The sequence below is a fragment of the Lolium perenne genome, chromosome 4 (assembly GCF_019359855.2).
Source record: "Lolium perenne isolate Kyuss_39 chromosome 4, Kyuss_2.0, whole genome shotgun sequence".
Taxonomy (NCBI): Eukaryota; Viridiplantae; Streptophyta; class Magnoliopsida; order Poales; family Poaceae; genus Lolium; species Lolium perenne.
In genome coordinates this window covers 383,505,838-383,529,788 of record NC_067247.2, presented here as the reverse complement: position 1 = coordinate 383,529,788, position 23,951 = coordinate 383,505,838, and the positions used below count along the sequence as shown (strand labels likewise).

General features: G+C 43.5%; 2 protein-coding genes across 2 annotated transcripts; both read right to left on the bottom strand.

Annotated features, from left to right (window-relative positions):
• Positions 1-8,356: 8,356 nt before the first annotated feature.
• Positions 8,357-12,771, bottom strand: LOC127297275 (L-type lectin-domain containing receptor kinase IX.1). Its single transcript, XM_051327572.2, has 3 exons — positions 12,608-12,771; positions 8,936-9,569; positions 8,357-8,738 (listed from the first exon to the last, which is right to left on the bottom strand). The coding sequence occupies exons 1-3, from the start codon at positions 12,673-12,675 to the stop codon at positions 8,712-8,714; spliced, it is 729 nt and encodes a 242-aa protein (XP_051183532.1). The 5' UTR covers positions 12,676-12,771; the 3' UTR covers positions 8,357-8,711.
• Positions 12,772-22,917: 10,146 nt separating this feature from the next.
• Positions 22,918-23,724, bottom strand: LOC127348111 (uncharacterized). Its single transcript, XM_051374209.1, has 3 exons — positions 23,670-23,724; positions 23,284-23,576; positions 22,918-23,085 (listed from the first exon to the last, which is right to left on the bottom strand). Exons 1-3 carry the CDS (start codon positions 23,722-23,724, stop codon positions 22,918-22,920), a joined length of 516 nt encoding a protein of 171 aa, XP_051230169.1.
• Positions 23,725-23,951: the final 227 nt, after the last annotated feature.

The window sequence follows — 23,951 nt, the reverse complement described above, 5'->3', positions numbered from 1 at the left end:
CACAGGGATCTTATTATGACCACGCCATGTATGATCCACCAGCGTGGAACCCTGACCCTCGTTGGGGTTGATCTTCACTTAGGCCAAAAGCCTAAGCTTGGGGGGAGGTATGCCGGCATCACTCATTCATTGAATATTACAATTGCCGGATATTTGTACATACTTGTTTCGCTTCAGATGGTTGCCTCTAATATGAGGAAGATGATATTTGGGGAAGTGCTGTCTAAAAAACAGATTCTGGACTGATACTAAAAAAATTCCTAAAAATAGCCAGAATGTTATTTTGAGAAGCCAATTATTTTGCATGTTCCCCAGGTTATTATCTAACTTTCATTAGTTGAGCACTTTTCGAGTTTAACAGCGGAAGATTTTCAAACAAAATGATTACTGTACATATACTCATCCATATGAGCATGCTTAGATGGTTCATGTGAGGTATATGTCATTTAATGAAAGTCTAGTAGTTCATGATCTCTCATGTTTAGCTCCAATTTGTTAATATGAGTAGCATGTCATAAATATTTGCTTGCATTGTTTTATTCATAGATAGGTATGATATTGTGGTATCCTCCTCTGAATAATTCATTTGAATCGACTTGGCACATGCTCACGCATGCATATGACTGACAAAAGTCAATTAAGCCTCGATGATTTACTTTGCCTCAGAGTTCTTGTATCACTTTTATGCCTCCGTTAATTTATTTTGTCGCAAGCATGATTATGACAGTTATTGCTCTCTTGATTGTCGCTTCCCAGTCTATTGCTAGCCTTCACTTGTACTGAGTGGGAATGCTGCTCGTGCTTCCAAACCCCTGAAAACCAAGTTATTCCAAAGTGTCCACCATAAATACCTATGCATGGCATCTCAAACCATTCTAAGTAAATTTTCATGTGCTAACTTTAAAACCTTCAAAGTACTTCTCAATTTGTGTCGATGTTTTATAACTCATGAGGAAGTATGTGGTGTTTTATCTTTCAACCTTGTCATTTACTCCTGACAGACTTTCATCAATGGACTAGTGGCACATCCGCTTATCCAATAATTTTTGCAAAAAGAGCTGGCAACGGGGTGCCCAGCCCCAATTAATTAGCTTTCATCAATAATTCTCTTCACATGTTTTGCCCTGATTTATCAGTAAGCAACTTAATTTGCAAATAGACACTCCTCCATGGTATGTGAATGTTGGAAGGCGCCCGAGGATTCGGTTAGCCATGGCTTGTGTAAGCAAAGGTTGGGGGGAGTGTCATCCATAATGAAACTAAAGTACATGTGTAAACAAAAGAGAAGAGGGATGATTTACCTTGCTGGTAGAGATAACGTCCTTCATGGGAGCCGCTCTTGGAAGTCTGGTTGACGAGGTAGTTAGAGTGCCCACTACCATTTGTTGACAACAACAAACACCTCTCAAAACAATTTTACTTCTGTTTTAAAAATGAAAAGCTCTAGCACATGTTAATCCCTGCTTCCCTCTGCGAAGGGCCAATCTTTTACTTTTACGTTGAGTCACCATCCTTTCTTTGAGCACCTTCTTGAGAGCATAATTGTCATTCTTACTATAATATGTTTGTCCCAGAATATGGTTAACTGTGGTATAACTTTGATGCTTTTATCTTTGATAATCTTTACTTCTAGTCTTTCCATGAATTTCAGAGGTGCCTGGGCATTTATGTTTTGCTGTACAAATACGGGCAAGTGAGATACCACTTTATCACATCTTTTATGAACATTGCAATCCTGCTGATAGATATGATTCATGATGCTTATTATTAGTTGGTTGGTATCTTTTTCATGATTGACATAACTATTAGATGACTTTATTTGCATGTATCTTATTATGAATTGCCTAAGTACTCATCCATATCATGAGAATATTTACATCATATGAACAAATGTGTTCGTGAAAGTTCTTTTATCGCACTCAGTTGTTAACTGAATTGCTTGAGGACAAGCAATAAGCTAAGCTTGGGGGGAGTTGATACGTCCAAAACGTATCTACTTTCCCGAACACTTTTGCTATTGTTTTGCCCCTAATTTGTATATTTTGGATACAACTAACACGGACTAACACTGTTTTCAGCAGAATTGCCCTGGTGTCTTATTTTTGTGCAGAGAATCAACTTTCAGGAAAATCCCCGGAAATAATTGCAATGGGCCTATTTTCACAGAAGACTTACGGAGCCAGAAGACGAGACGGAGGGGGGCCACGAGGGGCGCCCACCACATGGCGGCGCGGTGGGCCCCTGGGCCACGCCGCCCTATGGTGGTGCCGCCTCGGCCAGCCCCTGACGCTCCCCTCTGGACTACTTAAAGCCCTTGACCTAAAACGCACGGGGGGTTCGACCAATTTGCCAGAAGACATCCAGAACTCCGCCGCCATCGCGAAACTCAATCTGGGGATCAGAAACTCCGTTCTGGCACCCTGCCGGGACGGGGAATTGGAGGAGATCATCGCCATCATCACCACCGACGCCTCTCCATTAACCATCCATGCTTCCCCCATCCATGTGTGAGTAAATCCCCCGCTGTAGGCTGAAGGGGATGGTAGGGATTGGATGAGATTGTTCATGTAATAGCATAAGATTGTTAGGGCATAGTGCCTAGTATCCGTAGTTGGTACTTTTATGATATTGATGCAACTTGTTATGCTTAATGCTTGTCACTAGGGCCCGAGTGCCATGATTTCAGATCTGAACATGTTATTGATTCATGATGATATTCATTGTTTTATGATCTTACCTGCAAGTTGTATACACATATTGCTGTCCGGAACCCGAGGCCTCAAAGTGACAGAAATTGGGACAACCGGAGGGGAAGGCTGTGATATGAGGATCACATGTGTTCACGGAGTGTTAATGCTTTGCTCCGGTACTCTATTAAAAGGAGTACCTTAATTACCAGTAGTTTCCCTAGAGGCTCGGCTGCCAGCGGCTGGTAGGACAATAGATGTTGTGCAAGTTTCTCATTGCGAGCATGTACGACTATATACGGAACACATGCCTATGGTTATTTAGTACTTGGATACTGTTTTATTATCATCTGCAAATGCCCTGCCTTGATTATTACATGAGTTCTCTTATCCATGCAGCGCCCGTTCATCCATCCCTATGCCTACAATATTTTAATCCTGCTGTTTACTATAATCACTACTGCTGTCTTTATTACACTGCTGCTTATGTTTCACTACTCCCACTGCTATAAAACTGTTCCTACTGATAAACGCTTGCGAGCAAGTCTGTTTCCAGGTGCAGCTGAATTGACAACTCCGCTGTTAAGGCTTACAAATATTCTTTGGCTCCCCTTGTGTCGAATCAATAAATTAGGTTTTACTTCCCTCGAAGACTGTTGCGATCCCCTATACTTGTGGGTCATCAATCGCATATGCCATTCACTTTCTTGATGTGTTGCTTCGCATGAAGTTCGTTTTAATATTGTACAAAAGCATTATCCGGTCGCTACAATCCATTTCATTCTACTAGCACATGTGTGCATCCACATATTGATAGCCGTATACCCATTCATTTTGCTGCTAGCTTTTTTCTCCTACCTACTACTGTCACACTGCTTTATAATCGTGCTATGTGCATTTCCAATCTGTTTGCTCTTATACCTCGTCATTAGCTTATAGCTATTTTTTCCATGAATGCTCTTGTCGCACAGCTTGTGTAGTTATTGTTGCATGCATGTTTGGACTTTGTACTATCGTAGACTAACTTTTCAGTGTTATTTTTCCTAGGGATTGACCATGCGAACTGCTTATTAGAACATCCAAAATTAACAGCGGTGACGCTAGGGAAGGTTGGAATCTGAGTTCTTGGTTGGTAATTTTGGCAGTTTACTTCTGTTATTATCTATAAGTTGTATGCATTGTTCATTCTGCCAGAGATTAACACTTAGAACCCCATAGCTATGCCATTCACGCTTTACTATGTTTGTATCTATTTTATATGCTTGTCTTGGAGAAACTGCGAAGTTGCTTTGAAACTGACATCTGGTCATTCTTAATGTCAGTTTACTTTATGTGGAAAACCTTAGCATTATATTTATATTCATTTCATACTCTAAATATGAATATCTGGAATTCTTATCTCATGCAAAGCAACATCTAGTTGGTTTTAATCTGATATCTGGTAAATATTAGCTTATTCCTTTGGCAGCTCAAGTTTTTGTTATTTGAAACCAGCTGACTTGGTCTTAAATGTGATATATAAACACAGATTAAGGACAATGGGGCAGGATGAGCCTAAAATAACAGGCATGTTGACCATGACTAGTGCACGCAAGAGAAGGACCTGCAGCGAGCCAGTATGTGCTTATTACACGTTTCATATCTTATCTTGTGCTTATTTCTGCTACATGCTATTATTTGATCTCTACATTGCATAATACAGGTTTGAATAGTTCATTGTTGTAACTATGTTTGCAATATTACCAGAATGCAGTTGTAATGAAGCAGTCATCATTAGAAGATATACGCTAGAAAAGGATCTGTAGCGAGCCTGTGCAACATTATAATGTAAGTCCGTGCTTAGAACAAGTTCCATACATTATCTTGTGCTTATTTCTACAACTTGTTATTATCATATATGTACATTGCATGATACATGTTTGAAAAGCTCACTATTGTAATTATGTTTGCTGTATTACTAGAATGCAGTTGTAATGAAGTAGTCCTTAGTAGAAGATAGAGGGCAAAAAAGGTTCCGTAGTGAGCCACATGCAACGATATAATGTAAGTCTGTGCTTAATACATATCAACAATGCTTAATACATGTTTGTGTAGTTCATTGTTTAACCCTTTTTGCAATACATATCAGAATGCAATTGTAATGAAGAAATCCTCATCAGAAGAGAGGCCCCCAAAAACTTCTGACATGTCTTCTGATGCATCCTCTCATAGCGGTCAACCTAGACCATTCCTTTTATAAAATAGTAAATATCTCAAGGTTGTACTTTATGAAAGACATGGTGTCGATGCTCTAAGATCTGTAGCTGATATGTTGACAAAGGGTACACAAGATTCAATCAAGGCGATCTCCAAATATCAGCGTGTTATTGATGATGCTAATAGAAGCCCTCCATGATTATATGTAATTTTTTTATTTGGGCACATTAATTGCCTTGTAATTTTCCTAATTATTTTGGACTCAATGCTACAATATGTATGTAATTGGGTATATCATTGTTACCAGCTTTTAACTTTAATTGGCTACAGGCCCATGAAATTTAATTCCTTCTCATACGCCTAATTGGGCCGGCCCAGAATGCAAGTTGACGAGTCAAACGACCAGTGCCCTAGTACTTACTTAATGGGCCGACCCACTTACTATAGGTGGGACCCTCTTTTATTTTGAGGGCTGACCCACTTACTTATTGGGCCGGCCCACTTGCTTTAAGTTGGACCCCACTTACTAACTGGGCCAACCCAATAACAGGAAAGTGGGGCCCACATGCTTATTGGGCCAGCTCACTTGCTTTAAGGTGGACCCACTTACTAACTGGCCTGGCCCAATAACATGAAAGTGGGACCCACATGCTTAATGGGTCGGCCCATTTATTATGTTGACCGGTCAAACAAAACCTTCGGCCTGCCCACATACTTATTGGGCTGGCTCGTTTGTTTGTTGCCCGGTCAAACAAAGATATTTGGCCCAACCCACATGCTTATTGGGCTGGCCCGATTTGCATATTGACCGGTCAAACAAAGAAATTCGGCCCGGCCCACATGACTATTGGGCTAGCCCAGTTAATTGTTGACGGGTCAAACGAAGACATCCGGCCTGGCCCACTTGATCAGCGGGCCGGCCCACTCGTCTTTTTGACCGGTCAAATGGAGGCATTCGCCCGACCCACATGCTTAGTGGACCGGCCCATTGAAGTTTTGACCAGTCAACCTTAGAGGTTAGGCCCGACCCACGTATCTACTAGCCCAGCCCAGTTATATAGTTGACCGGTCAAACTAAATCAGCTGGCCTGGCCCGCAAACTAAATGGGCCGGCCTGCTTAAGGCGTGGCAGGCCTCGTGTCGGCCTACCATCTACCACGGGGTTTCAGCCGGTTAACGGCGTTAACAGAGAGTTAACGGCGTCTGCCATATGTCAGTTTGCATGAGGTCTGCATTCAACGGCCTCCCGAAACCTCTTCTGCAACGGTCCGATTTTCCGTAGCCAATGGGCGCCCAAACGCGACGGACCGAAAAATCCGTGGTAGGCCTTTGCGTGACGATGTATTGACCACAGAACCCATATCATCGGGTTAGGCCCATATGCGACAAAAAAGGGGCCATACCTGACGAAAATTTGACGTTGAGGATCAGAACTTTTCTTGTAGTGTCTTTCTCATGGTTCTTTTGCAAGCATAATGTTGTGATTCTTACCGTTGGTATAGCCTCAAACAAGTTGAACAATTTTTCTTTCATTTGGTTTGTTGGCACGCATAGTTATGCAAATGTTTTCTTGGTGAACTTTTTGAATGATATGCCTTGTGTTGCAAAAAAATATGAGGACCAATTTCGCTTTCCGATGGTTTGTGTGCACACATGTTGATGATATCTTGGACACCTTTCGTCTAGTGTTTTTGCCAAATTCTCCTCGTGTTGCTTCAAGGATATTGAAAATATTGTCTTTCCGATGCCTTGAGTGCAATAATTAAAATGAGATTATACATGAGATGGACACCATGGTCGTCTCACCATTTGGAGTTTCTATGTTTCCGCATTTGTAAGATGTCCATACGGATTTCTTACACATTAACCTTGCACATGCATTATTTTTCATATATTTTCGTTGTGCTAATGGTGTTGTGAACATGAATGGACATGTCGTTGATGATATGCTCCTCTATCACACACACACATACTTTGCTTGGTCTTTGTTGTGTGAAGATACAAGTGACTTGTGGATGAGCGTCAACAAATGGGTTCAACCCCACACATCTACTACACAAGACCTCTCCATGAGAGCACACCGACATTACAATAAGGTGACCTCCTTCTACTTAAGGCCCCTTGCTAATCCCATAGAACATTGGCTACGCTTTGAGTATTGCTTTGCTTTTCTTATGCCGTTGATAGGGTCCATGACAAGTGAAGGGACATTCAAGCGTGGTTGTCATCTACTTCCTATACAAGTTCATGAAGAGCTATCGTCGAGGACGACTCTTTTTCAAGTGGGGGAGATGATACGGGGCGACCTTCGTTCTTCACCGCATCATGTGCTTCATCGCCAACACGTCACGCCAAGGTGAATCTTCTCCTTTATGCGTGCCTACAATCGCCTATATGGAATGGTATACTACTTCATACTCCGTCAAATCTTGATGATAGGAACTCAACGACAAGTACGGACGGAGGGAAGGGAGGATGCCATGGAGACCCGAGGACGCGAGGCCGATATCACGGAAGCATGAAAGAGAAGGAAGAAAAGAAGTTGGACGCCCCAGGTCGGTACTACCGCCGCTCACGGCCGGCACTACCACCCCTCACCAACTGGTACTACTGGGTGACCGGAACTTCCACCCCCAAGGGCCAGAACTTCCACCCCTACGAAGCTACAGGCAGATTTCAGCCTTTTCGCTTGTAACTTACCCCTTCGGACCCTACCTATAAATAGGCACCTACCCCCACCTTAATGAGAGAGAGATGATATTTAGATGAACTTGGCTTGTGCCTTCCATCCCTAGTAGATTAGGAAAACCCCCTCCTTAGATTACCAATCTATTGTATCCAATTTTATCCGGATTATCTATTGAGAATCTCTTGCTTTACAACTATATTCTAAATTGATCTTTTTCTCTTTGGAATTCTATTTGGATTTGTCGATCTTTTGCCAGATATTCTACCGTTTGGTCTTTGTCTTGCAATTCTATCGAGTTGCGTTTGGACCAACGAGGATAACCGATTGATATGCATGTGTTTGTATCGTGTTCTTCGCGTTCGTCCACCTTCCCGCGAATCCCCTCCACAATCACACTTCATTGGGTTAATTCGTGAAAATCAGGCAACCCACGCTGGCTTAGCCTATATCACCGGCGGCGGCGGTGGGAGGGTGGGGTGCAGGAGGGAGGGTTGCGGGCTAAAAAAAATTGGACGAGTTCTTCATTGGAGACGCCTGTCCTGTCATCGTGCGCCCTTACATCTACCTATTCAGTTATAATCGTTAGCAGCTTAGCGAATCATATTACAGCCGCATAAAAATCGGTTATTGTTTAGAGCTGTGGATGTGGTATATAGTACTCCATCTGGCTCTAAATACTTGTCATCAGTTCAATGAACTTAGACACATTTTAGACTATCTTCTGCATGTATTTGCAACAAGTATTAAGTGCCGGAGAGACCAGAATGATATTGAAAGAGGTGCCTTTCTTACTCATCCCTGATATAGCTATCAATTGCCATCCACGATACAGAGTGTGATCCAATGCGTTGGTGTTAAAGTATAGACTAACTTACAAGAATTACTATGCTACCACAGCCGCATGCATTTTAGACAGGCATCAAACAAACAGTCGATCACAAAAGATGTGCTGGACTACTCTCATATTACATATACAATTAACTTTTTGTAATGTCTGCCTATCCTAAACGTATGATGTTCCTTGCTGATGAAGCGTTCTGTCTACCTTTGTCACCGGAACATACTCCAGCAAATTTGCTCGGCTCTGCAGTTGCGCACTCAGTCCATACAATTCGTCATGTGATTGGACAGTTCGAAGGCTACATGCATTCAGGGCCATCCAGTTCCTGTGTATGCACAAACATGTCAGAATTGATGACATCCATGGAGACAAGAAACGACTGGAACAACTGCTTGCATCATCGGTCACGTATTAGAAGCTTCAGAAGGACGTAACAGAAGACTAGCAACAAAAGTATAGCATGTACTTTGAGAAGGAAAAGAAGAGGTACAGAGGGAAGAAAATGAAGATAAGATGTTTCACCTTAGATGTGGCAATGCTGTCCCCGCTGCTACCAGTTGCAGCCGAAGTGCCAACCATCGGCATGTGAACTGCCACTGGTATCCTTGCAGGGAGGACAGGAAGTGGAGACTCAAACAGCAGCACGCTAACTGCCTCTCTAATAGATGGTCTCAGACTGCTATTGAGCTGGCAACATGAGAGACCAACGATCAGCATTCTTTCCGCCTCTTGATCATCGAACTTCCCTCTCATACGTTCATCTATGGCGTCCATAAAAATCCCGCTGTCGTACCTTTCCCAGACCCACTGGGCCAAGGGGATTGCGTATTCTTCCTGCGCATCTACAACTCCAGGCTTCCTGCCGCTGGCTATCTCGAGGAGTACCACACCAAAACTGTACACGTCTGACATGGTGTTGGTCCTTCCAGTGTAGGCGCACTCTGGGTCAATATAGCCCATAGTTCCCGCAAGAGCGGTTGTAAGGGATCTTCGCCCTTTTTCAACTAGCCTGGCGAGGCCGAAATCCCCAAGTTTGGCACCGAATTCTGCATCAAGCATAACATTGCTGGGTTTTATATCCCTGTGCAGCACACACTGTTCCCACTCTTGGTGGAGGTACAGTATCGCAGATCCCAACCCGAGCGAGATCTTGTACCTGCAGATAGAAGAGATCAAGGAGAGTCTTATTCTAAAAAATAGGAAAAGAAGACACCACAATAATCCACTTAGTCTAAAATATTTTTTCCATTGATTAGATTGTGGGTCCAAATTATAACGGTCTAGCTTTATTAATCTAATTAAGGAATATTTACATGTATTAAGTTCAGTAAAACAACAGATTAACCAAATGACATTAATTATGTTTTTTCATGTATGTGATATTTTATTTAACACAACAGATGGATGTCTATAGAAACCCCTTGAAATTATAAATTCGTTTCACGGCTGCTTTCAACATACTAAAGATGATTGCCTCGCATTTCCGAGGGGCACCTAGCTAGTTTTTTGTTAACTAGCAAGGTGGCCCTCGCAAATGCGAGGGCATCATCTGTAGTATAATAATATTTATTATTTATTTTTAAATTCTGATTATATAGTAAAAATTAAAAAATAAATTTATCAATCATTTGAATGAAAAATATTGTGATATCCATTGCTCAAAAAATAAAATCTCATTATATTGAATCTATATTTCTTATTGTTCTGATACTCTCGATGTCACAGTAGAGATAAGGCGGTGACCTCACCATCTTGCATTCTTTCTATCGTAACTTCAACATTCTCAATGGAAAATTTCTTAATGTAACTACTTCACCCATTCGAAAATATGTGACATTTAGATTTTGAACAATTTCAACTCTTCATAATGTATACTTTTTATTGAACAAATTTGAAAATCTTTGAATTAGCAGTACAGATAGATATGATCAACATCACATTTTTTAGGTTTGTATTTTGGAACATAAGTAAAAAAAATCAAAGTGTCTATGTATCTAGAGCTATATTCAATATTCAATCAAATTATTTCTCACTCATTAAATATTTAAAGATATTCCAGAAATTAAGTATATATAAAAGATATAACCGAAAGACATGAAGTGGAAGCTAATTCAAACAAATATTAGAGTGTGATCAAACAAATCACTGAGGCATATAACTAACTGACATACATTACCCCATGCGAAGGTCTTCCGGTCGTTACTTCGAGGGTTAAATTCCTAATTATTGGAATCAAGATTTGTATGTATATGCAATAAAAGTATTTTTTACAACCGGTAAGAAAAATGTGGCTTCAAAAACCTGAGCACGAAAAATTAACTAACATGGCATATCCATTGGTTGCTTCCATGTTTCAAATACCTAAACATGAAAACTATATTAACCTCGTGTATCTAGTTGAAACATGTACCTTAATATTCCATGAAAGACTTGCATTCCTTGTACGCATAAACTTTCCATCTAGCCAGACATTCACCTTAATTTTCTCACCATAATTTAATTTCTAGATGAGCCGAACATCATCTCTTCGCAACCATGTAACGTGTGGAGGCATCAACGTTGCAAAAGATTTTGCAGCGGAACCCTATCAATGTGCCTATTGAGTTGCCTCCTCACGATTAGTGAGATGTGATTAGTGATTCTTCTGCCAGTAGCTTAATCATCCACCAATAGCTTAATCAAACCATCACATTTCAATTTCCTTGGCGGAAAACATCAACAGTGCCTTATGATTAGCATTCTGAAAGACGAAAATCAATGAACTTTTGCTTCTGAGTCGAAGGTCAAGGCATGCTTGACTGATGCGATGCATTGATCAATGGCTCATACGGTATTCTTTGTTTGGTTGATTTGCCCATGACAGCGGGGTGAATACCGATGCATGAATCATTGTGTGAGTGATGTTGTTTGCTGATTTTCTATCGGTGGTAGTCTGATTTGCCCATGATAGCGGGACGAATAATGATGGATAGTTCCCTAGCTGATTTTCTCAGGGTGGTAATCGCAATACAATATGCTAGGGCTAGGCCAGACCAGATGCTTGGATGGCACTAAAACAAACATGATAGGGATTAAAAGATATAACTGGTCTAATAAAAGTCATAAAAATCTAGCGGTTATAAAATATTATTTCTAAAAAAGTGCATGCGATATGTTTTTTCTCTTTTTTGGATCTTCTAGCTGATTTTCTTTAAAAAATTCAGCCACGATCAGCGAACTAAGGATCGCGCGCCTTCATGAGATGACCAATGATCACCCTTTTTTTTTTTTTTGACAAAATGCAAGTTCGTGCCTAAAATGTGTGGCAATTTTATGTGCTTCTTTCGTTCCGAAAAGGATGTATATATATGTGTCTTAATATTGATATATCTGTACACTAAATATTGTTTAGGCACATCTGAATTTACATAAATGTTTGACAATTTCAAGACAGAGGGAGTATTAACCGCATGTTCTCTCTTTATAGAAAATATCAATCAGAGTAGATCACATCGTTATTGTCTAATTACTTTTATATACGGACTAAGATTTCAGTCCTCCATTGTTAATTTTTGAAATAGGCTTATGTTGGCACAACATCATTGATGCTTTGGGAAAATAATTATGTGGATAACTCAACATATTAATGTCAGTAGGTAAACATATAGCGATCAAATTTGTGGATTAGGCTGATCGCAAAACTTTGTACTATGCAATTCTTTGCATGGCAGTGCCATCGCGCACGTTTTTTTTTTTTTTTTTTTTTTTTTTGCATATTTGCCGGCCAGATGCATGTGTAGTCTATCCTGTGGTAGCACGTTTTTTGTTTTTACGAATCCTGGGTAGCACGTCTGGAGGAAAACAAACTCTACACGTTGTATATCCTCTCGTTCACATGTAAAACGTTAGTTCCAAAAGTATACACGTTTTGTATATTTTTTCTTTGACACGTAAACCGTAAGTCTCAATAAGTTTGTCCGGGTGAACATAAAATTTACGTAATCTATCGGTAAATCCTAACCGTAAATTACAGATCTAAGAGTTAACAAAATTTAGAATGATGTGGATTAACGTGGTGTCTCTATTTTAATCCCTCGTATTCTGCTTTTAGTATATAATAGATAGATGGGCAAGTGTGAAGAAAACCAAGTGGCATATTCCCGGATTCTAATCCTAACAATGTTTAAATAAAATGGATTAATATCAAAAAAATACCTGTCTGTCCACGAAAGCACATGATTGGTGGAGCTATGGAGATGCTTGTCAAGGCTTGCATTCGGCATCAATTCATAAACAAGTAGCAGCTCCCTCCCTCCATGGCACCAGCCGACGAGCTTGACAAGGTTTTTATGCCTGAGCTTTCCAACGATCCTGACCTCGGAGATGTTACATTGTGATCCAAATTCCAAGAAGAGGCTAACTTCTGACGAGCGGAGCGAGGCTCGTCGCCGGTAGGCTTGGTGCACCTGGGGGTGCGGGGGGCGAAGCCCCCCGCGGTACGGATCGTTGCCACCGTCTATATATTTTCCCTGTAAGCCGCCGCTAGGGTTTCGTCGCATCATTGTACACCCACGGCGTTTGTAAACACCACCGAAATAGTGAAGGTTTTGCTGGCTGACGCCCGTGGTTTTTCCCTTGTGTGTTGCAATGGTTTTCCACGTTAAAATCTCGTGTCTCCTGCAGTGTTTTACTTTTCGTTCTTCGTTTATTGTGCATCTCGATTGACGTGGGCATAACCCTTCGGGTACTCGACATTGCCATACCCGGTGCAGATTATCAAGATGGACCAGCACAAGGACTCGACAAGCTGGACCCGCAAGCATTAACAACTTGGACTACAAGGAAAGAAGGCTCCAATATGAATCCTACTAGGACTCTTGTAAATCCTAGCTTGGCTGATATATAAAGCCAGGCAGGGGCACCCCTTAGGGATACGCATAATCAGAAACATAGATCACAGAGGCGACACGCCTAGACATCGCAGCCAGCGAACTAGAACTAGACTAGATCCAACTACTCCGCCTATGGCGGCCCCTTGTACCCATATATTCATATACTGGATTGCTAGCAGGACGTAGCGATCCTCCACCGCGGGGACGTGAACCTGGGTACGTCGTGTACCGCCTCGCTTCCGGAACTTCCGTCGTCGCCTTTCTCTAAAACCCAAGCCCCTCATGGTGGGCATTGCCGAGGAACCGCCTCGTCAATTGGCGCCGTCTGTGGGAAGCGTGACGATTGGATTTTGTCATCCGGGCGGGATTCATCGAGTTCAACATCAAGCAACACTCAGATCGCATATGGCAAACAATCTACTTCAACTTAACAAGATCAGATCTGGCGTCCGTCTACTTCATCAAACACGTGGCCGCAACCTACGCACGGTTCAGTCGCGAGAAAAATATGGCAGCGTCGGTTCTGTACAACATCCAAAGCAGGAAGGATAAGCAGCTATCAAAAGAAGAAGATCGCCTGCATCGGAAGACCCAGGCGGACAGACCTAAAACTGGAGCCACCACATGACTCTATTTGAATCAAGGTTTTAAATAGCGCGCTATTTCATTTAGCGAGGACCTTCTCCAAACGCTATGCACGTTATAGCGCGCTATAACACGCGTATAAAATAGCGTTTTGCAAAAAGATATGCAAATGTTAAGGATTTCGGCAACTAAAAACTTGTCCAGCAGACAAATTGCATAACCAGATCGTTCAAAGTAGATTCCAATGACCAAATTAAAGACAACATTTTTTAACACATACTAACATTATGATTTAGAGCCAAGAAGGCAACTGAAAGCACTCATTCAGAATCGGAAGAACTACATATGAATAGTTCAATACATCTACACATCTACAAATCAGGATGAGGAGGAGGTTCTAGTCAGCTCTAACCTTGTGGGTGATTTTTCTAAGGCGTTTTCGACATCCGAGCCGAAGGAAGTAGCTGATAGAACTCTGTGGGAGGAAGCAACGGACGCCGACGTCACGCTGGAAGAGGCAGCCACCGTCGTCGCTTCCGTGCGGAACTACTAAACTGGGATTTAGGTTAGATTTTTCCGTACGTATACGGACTTTAGGTATTTAGCTTTGTTGGGGAAATTGGACTTTTGGGCGGCTGAGTTGGCATGGACCTTTGTTTTTTGCAGCTAGCGCCGCTACGTGTTATGTGTTTTAGCGCGATTTAGCACGATTTAGCGTGTTATTTCGTGTTTAGCACTGTAGCGACTATTTTCTGTCAAATATAGCGTGGAGGGTCCAAATCCGCTATTGCGCGCTAAAACAGGCGAAATTACGCGCTATTTAAAACCTTTTTGAATCCCATACGACACACTCGACTGACCAAAGCCGGACCATCTAGGAGTTCTACAGAAAGGAATCAGTGCTTGAATCGACCCGAAAAAGGAAAGAAAATCGTGCGGGCAAGCTTGGGATTCTACAGCGCAGCACACGCGTGTTGTTTCACGTGACTATACGAACAAAATAACAAGTGCAAAGACGATCGGAGAGACGTGCAGCAATGACCACTACTGCGGGCTGGCGCGCAGCCAAATCAAAGCATGTATGCGCTCAAAATATATGAACTAGAAGACAAGAACCGGATCAATTCTTGCCAGAAGCAATGCCTAAGATGGAAAATTACGTCTGTTTATTTATGGTTCGGGAGCATTACGAGTGGAAAACTTCACGGCCACCCGAAACAAAGACCAGGTCATAACAATGCTTCGACTGCCCTGCTCAGTCGGCCGCGCCCACCGTCACGCACTCGCCATGTACTCAGGGGCTCGCCTGTCTTGGACCCGGTACCGCAGACCCAATATTACGGACTCGATATATTCGGGTGCTAGCCCGTCTTCTTCATCGACTATTTCTGATCCAAAAACGGGATATCAAGACTGCCGGTGTTTTGCGTGAAAAGAAGAAGATAAAAAAAATATAGAGAGAAGAAGGCGCAGACAGTTCAACTCCGAAGGACCCTACGCTTTCAAGGAGCCGACATCGCTAGGTGCCTCGTGGCTGCATCAATTTCTTCTGGCCAAACGACACCCCACTTTGTCAAATATGTCAGATTGAAAAAAAAAAGCCGACTGCTCTGCTCGGCTGACCGCGCCCGTCATGGCGCACTCGTTTTACTCGGGAGTTCGCTGGCCATGGACCCGACATCGTGGATCCGATATATTCGGGTGCTCGCCCCGTCGACTGCTCTGCTCGGCTGACCGCGCCCACCGTCACGCACTCGTCATACTGGGGCTCGCTTGCCGCAGACCCGACATTACGGACCCGATATATTCGGATGCTCACACGCCGCGGATCGGCCATGTCAACTGCGTCCTCTTCATCGGCCACGTCAGCCAAGGTGCCGCACCGACTATCTTGGATGGCGCAATTACTTCAGCTGCACACGCCGCACCGACTATCTTGGATGGCGCAATTACTTCGGTTGCGCCCGCCGCATGGACTATCTTGGATGGCGCAATTACGTCGGATGCGCCCGCCGCATCGCCGATTCGCTGCGATTACTCGGGAGCTCCTGGAATATCTTCGAACTATTGCGGTTACTCTCATCGGGAGCGCTGGTTCGCTGGAACCCGAGAAGACATGAAGACTATTACTCCCATCGGGAGCGCCGGTTCGCTGGAACCCAAGAAGATATGAAGACTATTACTCCCATCGGGAGCGCCGGTTCGCTGGAACCCGAGAAGACATGAAGACTATTACTCCCATCGGGAGCGCCGGTTCGCTGAAACCCGAGAAGATATGAAGACTCAAATTTTGAAGAATTGCAGTAATTCGGGACACCCGAACTGCATCGTCAGGAACCTTGTTCGTATATCACAATGAACCTCGGGGCTCACAGTCCCTTGAAGATTTGACTGTGCTCACAGTCCCTTGAAGATTCGACTGGGCTCACGGTCCCTTGAAGATTTGACTGTGCTCACGGTCCCCTGAAGATTATTTCGAGTACCTTGCTCTTGTCCTTTGCTATAGATGCCTCAAAGAGTGCCACAAATAGCAAGGATCATGCAGCAACGGAGACCTTGCTCTTTTTCTTTGCTATAGATCCCTCAAAGAGTGCCGCAAATAGCAAGGATCATGCAGCAACGGGGACCTTACTCTTTTCCTTTGCTATAGATGCCTCAAAGAATGCCGCAGATAGCAAGGATCATGAAACACGTACGAAAACGACCCACGCTCGATACTTTAAATTACAAAGGTATCAAAGAGCAACGGAGTCAAGACATGCATCGGTTGAAAGCAAAGTTGCACATACAACGGGTTTAGCAAGACCTGCAACGCGAGCTGATCACTCAAACAATTTGCTGACCAACGAATACACATACGCTTAAACGGGCAATTAAGATTTGCTCCTTCAAAATTTGCCAACGGCATTGACACGGTAAAAGTGCATATATATGTACCTACCGAAAAACTTACAAACAATGGCATCAACGATGCTCAAAGGTGCATTAAGGATTGCCCCTTGAAATATACAACAATGTGTCAACGGCACCTGAAGAAAACTATAAACATCGAGTTACTCGACTTGAGTCTACTCACGGTTGCAAGCATCAGTGCCCAGACTCGGGGGCTACTTCCATCGGGAGCGCTGGACGCGCACCCGATAAAATTATCGGCTCCTCTGGGCCATCAACTAAATCATCGGCTCCTCTGGGCCATCATCTCAATCATCGGCTCCTTAGGGCCATCATCTCAATCATCGGCTCCTCAGGGCCATCATCTCAATCATCGGCTCCTCAGGGCCATCATCTCAATCATCGGCTCCTCAGGGCCATCATCTCAATCATCGGCTCCTCAGGGCCATCATCTCAATCATCGGCTCCTTAGGGCCATCATCTCAATCAGCGGCTCCTCTGGGATATCATCTGAATCATCGACTCCTCTATCTATGGCATCATCAGAGTCATCGGCATCAAGTTCTCGGAACTTGAAAAAGTCTACGGTGTTTGACTTAGCATTTTTTACACCCTATACATAACTATTTCATATTTATCTACAGGCTCGGGCGCTACTCCCATCGGGAGCGCTAGTCGCGCACCCGATAAAAAAATATGGCAACCTCGCCAACAAAGAAGAATAAAGTTGAAGACGTCGGCATCAACAATCAAGATCTTCGAGTAGTACAACTTGAGTCTATGCGTGGCTGCAAGCATCCGCCCATAGACTCGGGGGCTACTCCCATCGGGAGCACTTCACGCACCCGACAAAAAGCAACTTCGACTCTACATCAAGCACAAGATTCAACAGATGATCAAGACATTCGGCGAAGACAACTTTAGTCTCTGCCCGAAGCTTCACTTCGGCCAGACACTCGGGGGCTACTGACGTGGGCATAACCCTTCGGGTACTCGACATTGCCATACCCGGTGCAGATTATCAAGATGGACCAGCACAAGGACTCGACAAGCTGGACCCGCAAGCGTTAACAACTTGGACTACAAGGAAAGAAGGCTCCAATATGAATCCTACTAGGACTCTTGTAAACCCTAGCTTGGCTGATATATAAAGCCACGCAGGGGCACCCCTTAGGGACACGCATAATCAGAAACATAGATCACAGAGGCGACACGCCTAGACATCGCAGCCCGCGAACTAGAACTAGACTAGATCCAACTACTCCGCCTATGGCGGCCCCCTGTACCCATATATTCATATACTGGATTGCTAGCAGGACGTAGCGATCCTCCACCGCGGGGACGTGAACCTGGGTACATCGTGTACCGCCTCGCTCCCGGAACTTCCGTCGTCGCCTTTCTATAAAACCCAAGCCCCTCATGGTGGGCATTGCCGAGGAACCGCCTCGTCATCGATTATAACAAGTGGTATCAGAGCTCGTGTTCTTTGGATCTAGGGTTTACGAGATGTCGTCACTGAAGTTCGATCTACCGCAGCTGGACTACAACACGAGATTTGCTTTGTGGCAAGTGAAGATGAGGGCGATTCTCGCCCAATCTTCAGATCTGGATGAAGCGATCGATGCTTTCGGCGAGAAAGCAAAGGATACCTGGACCGATGCGGAGAAGCGGAAAGACCGTAAGGCTTTATCGTTGATTCAACTCCATCTGTCCAATAATATTCTGCAGGAAGTGCTGCAGGAGAAAACCACCGCCGAGTTATGGATCAAACTAGAGGAGATCTGTTTGTCCAAGGATCTCACGGGCAGATTGCACGTGAAGATGAAGCTGTTCTCGCATAAGTTGCAAGAGGGAGGTTCGGTAATGAATCACCTATCTTCCTGGAAAGAGATTGTTTCTGATTTGCAGTCTATAGAAGTTAAGTATGAGGATGAGGATTTAGGTCTTCTCCTTTTATGCTCGCTGCCTAATTCTTTCAGTAATTTTCGTGACACCATATTATTGAGCCGCGACAAACTAACTCTCGCGGAAGTGTATGATGCTCTCCAACAGAAGGAGAAAATGAATTCTGTGGTGCAGGCTGAAAGTTCGTCCTCCAAGGCGGAGGCATTAGAGGTCCGTGGCAGGCCTGAGCAGCGAGATAACTACTACCACAACAACAGAGATAAGAGCAAGGGCGACAGAGGTCGCTCGAAATCCAAAGGACGTGACAAGTTCTGCAGGTATTGTAAGAAATCTAACCACAATATTGATGATTGTTGGAAGCTGCAGAACAAGGAAAAAAGGAATGGAATTTACCAACCGAAAAATAATGATGGTAATGGTAAGGCTGCCGTTGTCACCGGTAAGGGTGAGGCTGCTGTTGTTGCTTGTAATGATGGTAGTGGTAGTTCTGATGGAGATTGCTTAGCTGTCTTGGTTGCATGTGTTTCACGTGATGATGAATGGATTCTTGATACTGCATGTTCGTTTCATATTTGCTGTAACAAAGATTGGTTCAGTTCTTATGAGTCTGTGCAGAGTGGAGATTTTGTGCGTGTGGGGAATGACAACCAGTGCAATATTGTTGGCATTGGTTCTGTTCAGATCAAGACCCATGATGGGATGACACGCACGTTGACAGGAGTGAAACACATACCCTCCAGGGCGAGGAATTTGATCTCTTTGAGTACCCTTGATTGTGACGGGTACAAGTACAAAGGTGAGAACAAACTTTTGAAGGTATCATCAGGTTCTCTCATTATTATGATTGGTGATATGAATTCTGCGAAATTATATGTCCTTAGAGGTAGCACTTTGCCTGGTATTGCTGCTGCTATTAGTTCTGATGAATCTAGTAAGACTAACCTTTGGCATAAGCATCTTGGACATATGAGTGAGCTTGACATGGCAGAATTGGCAATGAGAGAGCTAATTGATGGCTACGATTTAGGTAAGCTTGAGTTCTGTGAGCACTGCATCTTTGGTAAGCATAAAAGAGTAAAATTTAATGCTTCCGTTCATACCACCAAAGGCATTTTAGATTATGTACATGCTGATGTTTGGGGTCCGTCCCGTAGAACTTCTAATGGTGGTGCTAATTACATGCTTACTATTATTGATGATTACTCAAGGAAAGTGTGGCCATATTTCCTGAAACATAAATCTGATGTTTTTAATGCTTTTAAGAAGTGGAAAGTTATGGTAGAAACCCAAACTGAAAAGAAGGTTAAGATACTCCGTATTGACAATGGTATGGAATTTTGTTCAAATGAATTTGACGAGTTTTGCAGCAATGATGGGATGGTAAGACATCATACCATTCCGTACACCCCTCAACAGAATGGCGTGGCTGAACGCATGAACAGGACCATTATTTCGAGGGCTCGCTGCATGTTGTCTAATGCAAAGATGCATAGAAGTTTTTGGGCTGAAGCAGCCTCCACCGCATGTTATCTCATCAACAGGTCACCTTCTGTTCCACTTGATAAGAAAACTCCAATTGAGGTATGGTCTGGTTCGCCTGCTGATTATTCAGATTTGAGAGTTTTCGGTTGCACTGCTTACGCTCATGTTGATAATGGAAAGTTGGAGCCAAGGGCTGTTAAGTGCATCTTCCTAGGTTATGGTTCAGGAGTTAAGGCATATTGATTATGGAATCCTGAAACTAAGAAAATTGTGTTGAGCAGGAATGTCGTTTTTACTGAGGCGGTTATGTTTAATGATAGTCCGTCTACTGATATTTCTGATGCTATTGATTCTCCTGATGTTTCTGATGATGAGCAGCACAGAATTGGCGTGCAGGTGGAGCACGCAAAGGAGAATGAAAATGTAGTTCCTGAAGCCAACAATGATGATAATGATGTTCCACCTTCACCACCTATTGTTCAGCGACAAGGACGGTCCATTGCTGCTGACCGCCCTAAGAGAAATATTGCACCCCCTACCCGATTAATTCAAGAATGTGATATTGTTGATTATGCTTTGAGTTGTGCTGAACAGGTGGAGCATGATATTGAACCAGGTACATATACTGAAGCCATTGCTTCGGTTGATAAAGAGAAGTGGGTAGGTGCGATGCAAGAAGAGATGCAATCGCTTGAGAAGAATGGCACATGGGATGTTGTGCACTTACCTAAACAAAAGAAGGCTGTCCGCTGCAAGTGGATATTTAAAAGAAAGGAAGGTTTGTCTCCTAATGAGCCTCCACGGTTTAAGGCAAGGTTAGTAGCAAAAGGTTTCAGTCAAATTCCAGGTGTTGATTATAATGATGTATTCTCCCCGGTTGTGAAGCATAGTTCTATTCGTGCTTTCTTTGGTATTGTTGCTATGCATGATCTTGAGCTTGAGCAGCTAGATGTAAATACTGCTTTTCTGCATGGTGAGTTGGAGGAGGAGATATATATGGACCAACTTGAAGGTTATGTTGTGCCTGGTAAGGAGGATCTTGTTTGCAAATTAAAGAGGTCCCTTTATGGTCTGAAAGAGTCGCCACGACAGTGGTATAAAAGGTTTGATTCATTTATGCTTACACATGGTTTTGAGAGATCTCAGTATGATAGTTGTGTGTATATCAAGTTTGTTAATGGATCACCTATTTATTTGCTGCTATATGTTGATGATATGTTGATTGCTGCCAAGAGCATGAAAGAGATCACTATTTTAAAGAATCAATTAAGTAGTGAGTTTGAGATGAAGGATCTTGGTCCTGCTAAGAAAATACTAGGCATGGAAATTAAAAGGGACAGAAAGTCTAGTTTGTTATTTCTTAGTCAGGAAAAGTACATTGAGAAAGTTCTTCATCGTTTTAATAAGCATGATGCAAAGTCAGTTACTACTCCTATTGCTTCTCATTTCAAGTTGTCAGCTTTGCAATGTCCTAGCTCTGAAGATGATATTGAGTACATGTCTCGAGTTCCCTATTCTAGTGTTGTTGGTTCCTTGATGTATGCCATGGTTTGTTCCTTTTTCCCACGATCATTTTGATATATTATACGTTTTTTTCTGATGTCGTATGCAAAAGTTATTGCGGTTTTACCATTTTTCAAACATTTTTTGCAATAAAAGTGAAAATTCAAATTTGTTAATTTTCCCTAATAGTAGGTTGCTTAACATACAGGAATCTCAAAAGATTTTATTTTTTGAATTTTCTATCATTTTCTTTATTATTTTACAGTGTTAAAAAAGGCGATCCACGGGGGGGGGGGGGGGTGGAGGTGCGTGGGGAACCGAAAAACCTAGAAAACTCTTTAGTCCCGGTTGGTAAAGTGAACCGGCACTAAAGGTCTACCCTTTAGTCCCGGTTTGTAATACCAACCGGGACTAAAGGCATCCGAGCCCTGACACAGCCTGTCGCGCCCTGCCGATGGGTCTTTAGACCCGGTTTGTATCACAAACCGGGACCAGTGCCCCCATTGGACCCGGTTTGATTCAAAACGGGGACATTTGCTTGGGACGAAAGGCCTCTTCTCCACTAGTGCACCGGAACTGAAGCCCCGCTGCTTGTCCGCCCAATCTACTGACTCTACCGCAGGCGACGGAATCGTGATTGGCAGGGGCGGCTCGTTGAGGATCAAGGATATGTTCTTCTCTTCCCTTGTCCCCTATTTAGAGCATCTCCAGCTGTTGGCGTTGTCCACGGCTAAATTCGGCGCTAAATAGCGTTGGATTGGATGAAAGTTTCGACCGGGGAGCGCCGAAGTTCCAGCCGTCTCCTCGGTAGACGCTTGGTGTTCGGCATTTTTTTTTAAAAACATCCCTAGCTGCCAAATATCCAACACAGTTCACGAATTTGACCAATTTTGCCAATATTTACAAATAAACGTTTACAGTTCAACCAAACAAGTAAATAAATTGATAATTTTTCAAACAAATCAAATGGAAACTAGTTGGTGTTGCCTCGAAGCGTCCATATGTGCTCCACCAGATCATCCTGCAGCTGTTGATGCATTGTGGAGTCTCGAATCTCCTGACGCATAGCGATGAACACAACCCACGATGTCAGCACCTGGTGATTAGGCTGTGCAAGAGGACCCTCTCTGTCATATGGTGCAGCTTGTTCGCTCAGAGGAACCGGATGCTTTCGCTCATTCTCGATAATCATGTTGTGTAAGCACACATAACAGTTCATCACCTCCCACATCTGATCTTTGGACGAAGTCAAAGCGGGGAACCGGACTACAACAAATCTCTGATGCAGGACACCAAATGCACGCTCAACATCCTTTCGGCAACATGTTCCTTGACAAACTCCTTCTCCTTCAGGAGGTCGGGGCCATAGATAGTCTTCACAAATGTTGCCCACTTTGGATAGATACCGTTTGCATGATAGTATCCCTTGTTGTTCTGTCGGGCATTGATCACAAAGTTAACCGGGGGAACATGACCCTCAACAAGCTTGGAGAAGATGGGCCAGCACTGCAAGACGTTGATGTCGTTGTTGGATCCCGGTATACCAAAGAAGGAGTGCCAAATCCAGAGATCATGGGTAACCACTGCCTCAGGTATCACAATGCAGCCTTTTTTGTGACCCTTCTACAATACCTGCCAGGCAAACAGACAGTTCTTCAATTTCCAATGCATGCAGTCAATGCTTCCAAGCATCCTTGGAAATCCTCGAGCTTTATTGACAGCGAGGATTTTAGCAGTGTGTTCGATAGTGGGCGACCTCAAGTAGATGTCCCTGATCACTGCTATCATCGCCATGCGGAACCGGTAGAAACAATCAAGGGTGGTGGACTCCGCCATACGAAGATAGTCATAGCCAGAATCGCCATGAGCTCCATATGCCAGCATCCGCAAAAAACCCTGCCATGCTGGTGCAATCCAACTTGCATCTGAAATAGGAATCGTACTCTCGAAGGGCATACACAATTCTCAAGAAGAGCTTCCGGCTCATATCCTGAAACGACGCCTAAAAACAGCCTCACCATGCAATGGGTCGTCGGTGAAGTAGTCGACGTAGAGCATGCAGTAGCCCTCCATTGTCTACCTCGGCTTGCACTTCCGGCGACCTGGTGCCGACCCACCACGGCGACTAATGGACGACTCAACGTACAAGCCGGATATGCAAGCTAGGATCAACATGTGCTCCTTGTCTTGGGCGGTGGCTGCCATTTCTTCTTCAAAAAGCTCGGTGGACATCTGCTCCTCCTCCTCGTCGGAGTCCATGTCCGGCCAGGAAATTGGACAAACACCTGTCGGGCGTGTCG